We start from the raw sequence: 12,906 nt of genomic DNA, 5'->3' as shown, positions 1-12,906 counted from the left end.
GACCTGCCATCACAAAACAGGAACATAAGAATACCTTTCTTCCCCTCAGGCAAATTCCTGAACTAAACTCTCTGTTCTGGACATTTTAGGGATGGAAATCCTCATTATGCAAAGCCCCGCTAGTCTACTCTGGACACTGTCAGTTGGAGCTCCTAGCTGACTTCTAGCAGGGCTACAAGCCTCTCCAAAGTTAGTCATCTTGAAGGTACTTCAGATGCAAACCAGACAGTCAGGAAGGCCCAAGACGATGGCCTTGAGCTGCTTGTGGAAACACAGGGGAAGCCACGGTCTCTCGTACAAGTATCACGCGCTACCTGCTGCTGCCCCAGGCTGCCTGGCCTCTCTACTGGAAGGGGTCTCTTGAGCACGGACCAACTTCTGGAAGAATGCTGTGGTAACCCAGATTAGAGAGTAACAGGGTAGCTAGGCCAACTATCTCTATAGCTCCATTTTCAGTTTACTTTGGCCAATTTATTTTTTAATAGCATACACAGATTTCTTAACCAGGACAATAGAAGGTCCGATTCCCATTGAGGGCTCTTCAGTCTGACCCATAGCCCCATCTTCACTTTTCTCCTGTAAACAAGAGCCAGCACTGTTGGGAGCACAGCTCAATGCAGCTCACCAGCAAACTGGAAGAACTATTGTCTAGAAAGGCAAGAATGGAAACGAGTCCAAGAAGTGACACATCTTCACCAAAGGTTTTCCTAAAGAAGGATTTGTTGGGTACTCAACAAGTTCAAAATCAAAAAGAATGTTTTTGGGGAAATCTTCGCTTTTGGACCCTTATACTGGACTCCTTTTTTTCTCTTCAGCATGGGTGCAAAACAGATAAACCTGAGGAAAAAAAAAAATTATTCTAAATACAAAAGGAATTCCAAAGGAACAGGGAACTGCAGGGACCTCTCGGGACACCTCTGATCTCCTCATATTGCAGATATCCTATCAGCTGATCTTCTCAATAAACCTGTTTAAACTCCATCTTAAAAACAACAGTTTTCTTATAGCTACCACTCTGCAGAAGCCTTTTCCAGAGTCTGATTCCAATGATTAGAAACAAGTTTCTTACTTCTTTCTTCTTATTTCTTTCTCATTTCTCAAAGTAAATACATTTCCAGTCAGCTTGCTTCAATTCATTCTTGTCTTGACAAAATTATTTCCTTAAAAGCAACCTCACTCCTGTTTATTTTGATTAAAGGCTATTGCTAGATATCATGATATAACTTGACAATAAAGAGAAAAAAAAAAGAAGTTGTTGCCTAGAGCTTCTGCAGAGTCAAACTGAAATCAACACACAAAAGATGTGTTGTCTTTATGGTAACAGTGACAGCGCTGGTACCATCCTTGAGCGGGATGGTACCTGCTCCTATCTATAAAGCCTAACGACGCTAATGCTGCAAATGCTTTCTTTCCAACCAGAAGAGCATGGGACAGATTCTGCATCACATGTATGAGTGCTGCTTCTGAGCACTGGAGGTACTTTATAATCCCCTTGGCTCCTCTGAGTAAACTGTTGTGTAGTGACCTGGAGATGACAAATCCAGGTACCTTAGCACAAACACATTTTATATTTTATCACTTTTTCAAAAGGCTGGAAATAGATGACTCATCTGCCTTTGACCCAGTGCTGTGCAGAGTGGGTTGAAACTCTCACAGGAGAAGCTATACAGCCAACGTACTGGGTGATGGATATATTTTGCAGTGAAAACAGTGTTTCATATGAAACAGGCTTGCCCCAATACAAGGGGAAAAAACCCACCACACCACCAAAACCAAAACTGAGCACTAAGTGTATATAAAATAGTATTAACAGGGCAATTATATTTAGAAAAAAAGACTATGTAAAACTTGGCTTCCTGCCTTCCAGATCTGCTTGTTGAATGGATTTCAAGCAACATCAGCTGAATCTAGTATTATAAACATTTGAAGTACTTACTACCTCTGGAGACCTGCCGGCCCTCTAAAGCGATTAGGGTTCGGTGTATCTGTGCCAGCCTTAATCCACTTCCCCAGATAATAGGCATATAAAATAGGACACATGTGCCACAAACCTAAACCAGGCAAGAAATATAAAGGGCCAGCCCCAGATCAAGGAGAACCTCTAAGGAGCAGGATCAGACATGTAAAATGCTTTACATAAGGACAGGACTTCCACGGAGAGGATGTGAAGTCAGACCAGATAATCCTTGCTACAAGCATACACAATAAGACTGGGACCCAGACGATTTTAGGTTTGGGCATCATTTACTTGTTTAGCAGGTTCCGATCAGCTACACTTGTGCAAAGCCACTGACAAAGTACCAAAACTTCATGATGATGGAAGTCATCATTTTATATGTAAAGGAAAATGGGGACCTAAGTTGTCATTACCAGTCATGATGTATCAGAGTGTTGATAACTGAACTCCTCTCTGAGAAATGACCAAGCTGCATGCACAGCTGGAGCAGTCATAAAAATAACCTTTGTACCTGGACAATGTACAACCCTGACAGAAAAAACAAGCATGCTGCCCCATAGTGCCTTTTCTACATTCATTTTTAGAACGGAGCCACCTGTCAAAATATACTCATAGCGTGTAATTTTATTTTCAACACTCCGAGCTCCAAAAACAATGGGACAGCTTTCCTCTCTCTCCATTTTTAATCATCTTAGGATAGTATGCGACAAGTGGCAGACGCTGTGGAAGACTGCATTTTGCATCTCAAGAGCTTGGCAGGAAAAAATATTGAATAAGTCAATCAATACCGCTCTTCCTGAGACACATTCAGCCTCAGCACACAGCTGCCTGCTGCAGGGATGGAAGGCAGCTGGAGAGGCACTGCACAACGCCGCTCCCGGCAAAGCTGTGGGAACACAGGGCTGCCAGGCACAGGGCACCAACTGGCCCCTGCTCTTCATTCAAAAAGTAACATTTATGCTAAATTGGACAAACTAGTAATAAGACAGTAAGTTAAGCTTGTAAGTTGGTGGTGGCTAGCTCCAAGACTTTGGTGAGCAATTAAGAGACATTGGGAGCAACTCATTTTTTCAGACTGCCTGACCCTAGGACCAGCAGCAGCATCTCCTTCCTATTCCAGGGACTGAAAAGTAGGTCAGCATGATGGGGCCAAACAAATACCACTACAAATCCCATCCCTGATAAGCTGTCCAAGTTCATTCTTGTTTTATTGCACATTGCTCAGGTTTCATCCAAATCCTCTTCTGCATATGTTCTGTATTCCCCACAGAGCGCCTGGTCTGTGGTGACATAACTCCTGTGGTTACTTCCCCTTCCAGCACCGAGATGGCAACAACCGAATGTAGTCATTTGCCCTGAAGAGACTCACAGAACCAACTTAAAGAGAATGTTTAAATATGTAATAACGTATAGAAACCACTAACTCTGGACAGATTGTATTAATGACTTGTGTTTGTGCCAGTTCTAGGATCAAGTTCCTTCTAGAAAAATGGGGGCTAGAGCCACTGCACCAAAATCCCATATATTTAGCTGAGAACATAATGAGAACAAAATGAACTATGTGAACTACATCTTGCAGTATCTCAGTACCCTTTCTAAAATGCAAACATGAATGTTTGAGGCTGGCAATCATAACTGTTATAGTCATTACTAAAGCCAGAGTTATTCAACTGACTTCTGAATTGAAACTTTTAAAAACTCACAAATTGGGTGTTGGATGATACTGGTATTTTAAAAAAATGTATTTGCTGTTTCCAGTTCTTCCTCAAATAGTGGGTCGTGCTTGCTTTCCGTGGTTCTCTCTTGTTACATACATCACTATTACAAATATGTACAGGGAGTACACGTAACTACCCATGTAAATGCATGGCAATATCTATGTGATAAATAGTGGAGGCATACGATGGATTGCAAACATATATGAGAAATACATTTCAGAAGTAACTGGGATTTCCTCACCTGTGGCTGCCCACGAACACATTTCCCACTTATAGAGGAAATGGTCTGATAGTCCAACTACCTTAGAGCTGCCTTTTGAAAAACCAGCTTGATCTTGATTACAGATTACTTATGCCCCAGCTATGTCCACACACCTTTCCAGTTCCTACTCTCTCCTGTGCACATCCAAAAACATATTACCTTCAGTTCTTTACTAGCATTGCTGGTTTTTAAAATAACACAGATTTAATGTCCTCTGCCTTAGGATGGGATTCATCCTTTATACCTAACTTTATACCCTTATACAGGACAGACATCTACAGCTGAGCTAGTCACCAGAGGATCCCTTCATTGTTCACAGAGATAAACTGGCCCTAGAAGGACTTGACTCATCTGGCCAACTGCAGATATTTATCTTAGGATAAGACAGATCCAGTACTAGCAGTAACCATGAGGAGATCACTGGATGAACAGCTCTGATGCAGGCATTCATATTGCAGACATTTATGAACTAGAAGACCTGTCACCGGTAGCTTCCAGGCATAGATGCCTTAGATCACTGGAAAAGGGAATGTTTTCACTTTCTTGGCAGAACTTGGCATTTTCTCTCAACCTTTGAAAGCTCAGGATAACCATTAAAAATTGTGTCTATGTTGTTTATGGAAAAGTTTCCTTCCTCATTGAAAAGTTTTTCAGTCTTCTTGGATTACTGGTAGATTAAGGACTGTCACATTCAGAGAGGGGGGAAATGAGAGGCCGTAAATCTCCAAAACCTCCTAAAATTATTTTTTCTGTAGTGAGTAGGGGGCTTTAGGTGGTGGGGCTCTGCAATATAAATTTCATCAGCATTGTTTTGTTATGGATGCATTACTCACATGTAGCAAAACAATAAGGAATTTAGGTCGGTCATCCCCAGAGAAATATTAATTGATCTATAATGCCACCACACCTGGTGGCAAACTGTCTATGTATGTGTGTGTATATATATATATATATATATATATGAATATGCACTCCCACAATCTCTTCCTCCTCATCTCCTTATTTTAGTGATCTGATTCCAACCTGCTGCTTGCCTGTAAGCTCAATAGCAGGATTTTCCAAGGGAGGCTGGTGGTCTTTCTCCTTAACTCAGTGTTATGGCTCTTTCACACACAAGAGAGAAACTGCCTGTAACCCCTGTTCCTAGCCTTGCTGAATGGGTCGTTTTGGTGGGGCTGTGGTGGTCTCCTGTCTCCCTTGCTCTTTCCCTCTCTCGAAGTGGTATCTGAGAGATATGCTGATGACAAAGATTAGTGGCTGCCCTGTATTCTGCTGCCACTGGGTTCAAGTTTCCAACAGCGTTGTATTACCTGACCGAAAATGGAATTTTAACTACGTGGTGATGGAGGTAGAACTGCCCAGGCGCATGAGGGAGAATTACAGCAGTGTGCTGCTATAACCCTTAACTAAAAAGATTACAGATTGAAGGTGAAAGGCTAATGGTCTAGTTGGAATTTCAAGATTTTCTCTAATTCCCCAACCTTCCAACCTCTTTTTTGAGACCTTTACATTAGAGGCATTGGGGTTATCTTCTTCTAAGCTGACAGGAATCAGTACTGAGTCCCTGGCACGTGTTTGGTCCACAGCAAATTATCTTCCTCTTTTGTGTTTCCTCCACTTTCAACAAGTCTGACTGGGAATAGAATACCATACAAAGGTATTAACCAAATACATCAGAAAGTACTGCCAAGAAATGTTAGCAAGGAATAAATTCATTGATGGAAAATGTCTTTCCTAACTAACTCTGTGGGTTCTGAATATGAAAATAGTTACAGATTACAAGACGATAGGTGCTGATGTGCTAGCACTGGTTAGGCTCATATATTTTCACAATTTCTTAACTGTTTACTTACTCTCTCCCATTACAGCAATACAGAGACTATTTTTTTCACTCTTCTGGATACAAATTGGATTCCTTTCAGATAGAATGAAAGAATCTGCCTGAGCTGTCAAGTTAAATCAACAATCTTCTACCACACAGGAGCTAAGGCTAAACCCTTTCTTACACAGTACAAATACCTGTTTTCAGTGCTTCTGACCTGCCAGCAAAATGATATCACAACATTTCAGTTGCTTACCAGTCCAAAAGTTTCGCTCCAAAACTGTTTCACATAGGGCAAGCATAGGTTTTTACATAGTGCATAGTGTAGGTTTAACCTGTGGCTTTTTTAGACCATTTTCCAGGCTAAAAAAGGTCAATCCTGCAGGCAGCATTAGACATGAAGACAGTTTTCCTGTCCTGTGAACACTTCTGAAAGATGGAAGATAGTCTTCCCATTTCACATTGTCAGGAAAAAAAAGGAATGCTTTTCTCTTTTTAACCAAACAACTAAAACTGTGCGACAGGGCATGAGATGGATCTCTGACTGTGCACGCTGCTTCATTTTTCGCTTGCTCCATGGCTGTGTTTCGGCCTGTTCCAACTAGCACCATCCAAGAGGAAGCCTGGGTGTGGTTTGGGGATAGATCATGCCAGCAGCTGCTCCAAATAAGAGTTATAAACAAGAACTTCAATAGCCTTGACTCCATCTGATCCTCTCCAACACAATCCCACCAGTTTTGTGCTGTCCCGTACAGCATCCTTACCCCTTTGCATGCCATACAACAAGGCATGCAACAAAATCCTTCACTTTTCTGCCATCACAACACTCTCCAGCAACTCTCAACATGTCTCTTAAAATAAACATTTTGACTACTTAGACCTGAGAAAACATGCACAAAAACCCCAATATCTTGGGACACAGGGGAACAACAGATTCAGTGGAGAATAGGGTCCAATGCTATTTAGGTGTGCACCGAGAGTCAGCCTACTTTAGAGGGGTCTGATCCTAATTGGGACAGACACAAGAGACACCGTGCTCTGAAGCTTTCTTATTCAGTGGTTAGAATAAATAAAGCAGTCAAGCTAGATTCACAGACCCCGTAACAGGCAGGACCTGGGTGCCTACCCAAGTCCAGGGATTCACTGCAAAAATACCCAGATCACCAGGATTTGGGAGCTCAAAGGTGGATTGCTCATTAGCCTTCTCAGGTGAGTCCTTCCATCTTTCCCTCTAGAATTGTTCTATGGCTGTAGAAATAATCAAATATTTATTACATGGAAAAAAAGAAGCCCTATGGCTCTGAAGCTTAAACCCCTGTACCAATGTGTACAAAAATGGGATTTGTTTAAAGAGCAGAATTACTGGAATAAAATACACTGTTTCCTTCTCTCTGATTTTGACCAGAATCCTACTTTTGATCTGAAAAGTCTTTTGCAAAAATTAACTGCAAATGACATATTTCTGCAAGGAGTTTTCGTTTTGTGAGAAAATTCCAGACTAGCTTTACGTGAGGACCACACACCACACGGACGGAAGATGTTGATGCTGATGAATTGCTGCTTTCAGCTGTAGAATTTAATTATTCTTGTTCTCTACAGCTGGCGTTATTGTGTTGTGATGTGTTTGTCTTCTGACACCTCGGGGGGGGAGGATGAAATGAATTTTCTACATTCACAGTGCCAAAGGGACAGTTAGAATAAGAAATGCTGCAATAAGACCTGCATGACTGTGTCCTCTGGCATGAATGATGAATCCACGTTCTCTAGATCTTGTTTTCTAGCAGCATTTACGGACTGGAAGCATTTCTTTAAAAATGTTACAGGAAAATTACACTAAAGTTAAGCCTATTTTGACAGAGGAAAGAAATGAACTAGTTTATATTGGCTGATTTCTAGCCTGTGTTGCTGAAGCCTCTCCCTTCACTTTTACAGGCCGGCGGGGTCACTAGTCCGACTCATTTTCAGTTTGTCAGTCAATAATCACTTACATGGCACTATGTCTTTGGAAATGACAGCTGAGACAAGATCTGATGCGCAGTCTTCCTTCCACAATGCCTTCCTAAATACCAGTCTGAGGCAGCTGAAAGGACCGAATACTCTATATCTGATAATGACACGTTCACCAAGCTTGTCATAAAGGTTTGGGGAAGTTTACAACACTGCTATGTGGGAAATGTCTCTACTTCAATGACATAACGAAGTCGTATGGAGCAGAACAGTCCCTACCATTGCACATTAATGAGAATCAACATTTTTTTTCTGCTCTAAGGCATTTTAATTGTACCACAGGCAGAGGCCATCTGGCTTAAGAATGAATATTCAGTATACGTAGCAGAAGCAGAAATACTTGAGAGGGAAATGGTACCTTCCTGGCTTCCAGCTTGGACAGTACCTGTCACTAAAACTGGTGTGTTGTACAGTTGGCTAAGTTGCAATTTGATGCCTGACAAATGTCTTTTTAGGCTATTATGATCTTATTAATTAGTTTTTGCTTACGAGTTTGGACTTCTTCAAAAAGAAGATCACTTTATGTTAAAAATTCCTAAGGGACACCATACTTCACTGCACTTTGCAGAGGACTGTGACAGCTCATCAGCTTTTATTTACTGAGAAGTCATAGGGGTAGAAATCAATTTTTTATTTTTTTTTAGGAATAAATACAATTTCTCTCTTGTGTGTGACAGGTGCAATCCCTGTTTATTAATAATGTAGATAAAACATTTGAAAAATGGAAATTTAAAGAACAAGTACCACAGCAGACAATAACTTTCCTGGGAAAGAATCAAGCTGAGAACGAATGAAAACATCACTTCTGAAGGGCAAGCATTCGTTTCACAAATTTTCTGACTGTCACTGGATCCTTTAGCTTGGCCTATCTTACTTCTACAGGGGTGCCTCCCAAGGCAGCTAATTGGGGAAAAAAAACCCAAACTGATTCGGCAGTGATTTTTCTGAGCTACCTACGCAGACCAGAAGACAATGTTTCACAGTTCAGAGAAACTCAGGCTGTTAATACTTTGCTAAATTATGTGTACGTATCATGCTCTATTTACAAGACTGTAGGTTTATTTGTTTAAGTACCTAAATATCTTGAGGCAGCTCTGAGGCGGATGTTGAGCCGACAGTCTTGTCTGCCACGCTAAGCCGTTTCAAATGCGAGCAGCCCAGCGAGAGTGGGGGCCAGGCTGCAATCCCTAGGAGGTATTTGACTTGAATGCAACTGGGACCAGTGCTGGCAGAAATGCATTTAAAGGTAGTGGAGGCTCTGCCACAATATTTTGGAATTAAATCAAACAACATGTTGACTCGCTCCTGAGGGAATGTGATGTGATAAATCCGTGATGCATTTCCTCACCAGAGCTATCTGGGCTGTGCTGGCTGTCACGAGCGCCAGGTTGCAGTGGGTGAAGCAATTTCCTGCATGCGTTTAGAAAATGCTCCAGAATACTTCAGAGTGATTGATAAAAGTTAGTTGAGCCAATATGATTAGAGAGCTATCACCTTATTTCCACTGCATTACTGCCATAATCCTAGAAGGAAGATTCATATATGTGCACTCTGGACTGAAATTCCCAGGGAGAGGAAAACCATGACACCAACTATCAGTTAATATTATCAGACAACTGAATTTTCTTGTACTTGCTTTCTTACTTTTCTCAGGGGAAATTTACCCTAGTGCACAAGACCAACACAAGACCCACAAGACCCACCCAGGCTTGAATGCTGGATACTACAGCACTCAATACAGTGATAGTGAAATCACCAGGCAGGCTTTTAACGTGAGCTTGCCATGGAGCTAAACATTGCCTTGCGATGTAGTTCTGTTCTGCCAGAGCTGAACACGGCATACCTATGTGATGAAGTGCTCCTGAATGTGAGAAAGGAAGGCAAAGTCAATCCCGAATACATAAACGTATCTTAAGCAATAAGGAAAGAGAAGTCGGAGCTGTAACTCAGAAGTCTAAGGCAGGATGGGAAGAGTGATAGTAAGAGTTTTCCTCTCCTTTGGCTTATAGGAAAACCACAATGAGTGTTATATAAAAATGTGAAAAACTCAACCTCAATAACTGAAGCATTCAGTTATCCAAACCTGAAGTCATTCTGACTCAAAAAGCAATTGATATATTTGCTTTGCAGGCAGTACACACATCACACTTCCATGCAAGTCAGTATGTCTGTCCGTCACCTGTTGCAAGGCAGAATTCCTTTAGAACAGTACCTCATCCAAAGAATAGGAAGTGATCAGGAACTATTAGCGGCATTACTATTAGAGCTGTAAGTAGGAGACTCCCTCTTTGGATAAATCCAAACTAATTTTATGTGTGTTCAGTGACATCCCATTCAGTGTCTAAACATGGTCAGTATAATACAAAAATGTCTCCCTGGGCACACCAATAAAACCGTATGGGATTGAGTGCTGTAAACAAGAGACTCAGTTCTCACTCTCAGACACAGAAATTTTGTCAGAATTTTGTGGCTCTAGAGGAAATGCTGAGCACAACCTAAACATCTACATGAAACTGTTATGTTAGCAAGGTGAAGTAAGTCCAATGAAAAAACACCACCAGCTGAGACTGATATTTAAAATGGCAATCACAAGAGGCAAAACAAGTTTAATATATACAGTCTGGCAAAGATGCATTCTGCTTCTTTAAGAATGCATTACATATTATGAGCATTCCTATTACAATTTTATTGCAATATTCAAGGTGTACTCAGAAGATACTATTAATTTTTTTAAATATGGGTTTATTTGTTTGCATCTTATTTTACAGCCACTCTTCCAGCCTCCAGTTTCATTTCTAAAATTAAAGCTAGTGATATTTCCATATCAAAGTTTAAAATTAATTTGCTTTGTGGGACATGCCCCTTGATCTAAAATACTTCATTTTAATTAGGACATTTAATTTTCTCTAATGGAATCAGGTTCCATTCACTTAATCCAAAACTACTTTCTGAAAGAGTTATAAGCAGTACATTTTCTCAGCACAAGTCCTCCTAAGGCTTGTCCGCGTGAGGAGATTGCACCTACGCAGCTAAACTGATTTCAGATTGATCTACTTACACCACTACAAAATGCTACTGAAGTTAAGCATAGCTGGGTCTGCCCCACTTCTGGATTGGTTTTATCAAACAGCTTTAAGTTTCCTAATGCAGACCAGGAATAGATAATAAAAAATCAGGTACCATTACAAGTACGTGTTAGGATGAAAAATCTAAATGAAAATTGTCCCACCTCCCAGAACACGAGCGTCTGGACCCGCACCACCCGGAGTATGGCCACTTCCCACCAGTTTTGTACAGCTTCCTCCTTCCTTTTGCCCTTTTCTCTAGAACATGTTGCATACATGTAGACCGTGCCAGATCATGCCTGCTTCTCATTACGAGGACGTACAAGACATTTCCGAGGAACACTTTGCATATTCTGGCTCTGTGTTAGGATGATGTTCTGCCCCCATGCATGCACAAAGGCACACGGATAGATCAGGGCAGAGATAATCAGTGCATGGGCACAGACAGTGAGAAGCATTCCCTTCCCTCACTGGGAGAGCTCGCTCTCTTCCTTTAAAGTAAGTGTTTGTTCTGGGGAACGTCTGTCTTTATCAACTTTGTACATCTCATCAGCACAGAGAAATGCAATAAATACCATACATTATGATAAACTCAGAAACACCTTCAGCTCCGTGCTGACTATCGCTCTTACGATGCAGGGGCAAGGCAACAAAATCATTTTAAAAACTGCATACCTTGAAAAATAGCCAGGCTGTCATCCATTTGGCCACTTTTACAACCCAAAAGACATGCTTGTAGAGCTCAGTATTCACTACTCCAGGGTCTACTACATTAGCAGTCACATGGCTTCCATTTGCAGTCAGAAGATGCTGTAGTCGATAGGTAAATAACACAAGGGCAAGTTTGCTTTGGGCATAGGCTCCATGGGGTGAATACGAACATCTGTATACAGGACAGAAAGAGAGAGGGAGAGGCACGTAAAAATAATCAGAAGGAAAACAGAATTGCACAAACATCAAATGTACTGCCTTTTGCAATATCCAGCAAACAAACAGCTATACATTGAGTCGCCAGAAGAAACAGCTTATCATTGGCAGGCGTGTTGTTTGCTGGAGTTCTGGTGATTATTCCGTCAGAAACCAAGTCTGATTTATGGTGGGGAAAAAAATTAAAATAAAATTACACGGCACCTGCCAGAATCTCTACATCCAACCATTTAAACCAGAAATGCTGAGGCACCAATCTCCAGGATATCATCACCTAGAGGCCCTCAAACTAGTCTCCCCTTCCTCATTGCCCTCTTCCCACACATACATACCCTATTCCCACCCAGTAAATCCATGCCTGATTATACTGCTCCTGGTTATTATTATTTGTATTGCAGCAGGACCTACTAGTTTCTGATGAAGGCTCTTGTGTTGGGCACAGTACAGATGAGTAAGGCAATCATTGCACCTGCCCCAGTGACACACCAGATTACGCACAGCTAAAGAGATGGATAAAAAGATGGGGCAAGGAGAGCAGCTGCAAGTGTAACCACAGTTATGCCATATACAGCCTGCAGAGCAAAGGCGGCTGGCTGGGTCTGTGCCAAACAGGAGGTGCGACGAAGGCACACAAATACCGGGAGTTACGGCAAAACATTACCTGTTGAGGCTCCTGTGCACCTCTCTCATCTGGGCGCTGAATCTGCCTTTCTTTCAAGTCAAACTTTCTAGGAGTTGCTGATTAGTTGGGTTTCACTGCATGCAGGCAGCAGTATTTTTTTTTTAAATAAGCAAGCTAGTTCCATGCAAATCAGCAGGTATGTCGCTTAAAATGCTCCTCCTGACTGGGGCCTCAGCACCACTTCCACAAATTCCTATGCCATGACAATTCACTCTTGTAATTACTACAGCCTCTCATCTAAACTTTTTTGTGCTTAGCAGAACCAAAGGTAATTCCAGGCATTACAGACAGCTCATAGGCAAAGCAGGCGGCAGCCTAAAGCAACGGGCTCCTGGGGGTAGCAGAACAGCTCTGGTCCCGATCCCCTCTCCCTCTGCCAGAGCCTGGGGAAGCAGCAAAGCTCGCTGCTGGTGCTGATGCGGAGCCAGGGGTGCGGGTCGGTGGGGCAGCAGCTACTGCTGGTGGA

The 12,906-nt window shown here is 41.9% G+C and overlaps 1 protein-coding gene across 1 annotated transcript in view; it reads right to left on the bottom strand.

The window, feature by feature from the left end:
* Positions 1-12,906, bottom strand: part of DHRSX (dehydrogenase/reductase X-linked) — a 170,050-nt gene that overhangs the window by 18,526 nt on the left and 138,618 nt on the right. Inside the window, exon 6 of the mRNA XM_069770499.1 lies at positions 11,507-11,714. Within this exon, the coding sequence (XP_069626600.1) occupies positions 11,507-11,714 (208 nt within the window). The remainder of the gene's footprint in view (positions 1-11,506; positions 11,715-12,906) is intronic.

This window comes from Haliaeetus albicilla, chromosome 25 (genome assembly GCF_947461875.1).
Source record: "Haliaeetus albicilla chromosome 25, bHalAlb1.1, whole genome shotgun sequence".
NCBI lineage: Eukaryota > Metazoa > Chordata > Aves > Accipitriformes > Accipitridae > Haliaeetus > Haliaeetus albicilla.
The sequence above is the reverse complement of the archived record's forward strand: the minus strand, read 5'-3'. Positions and strand labels throughout refer to the sequence as shown.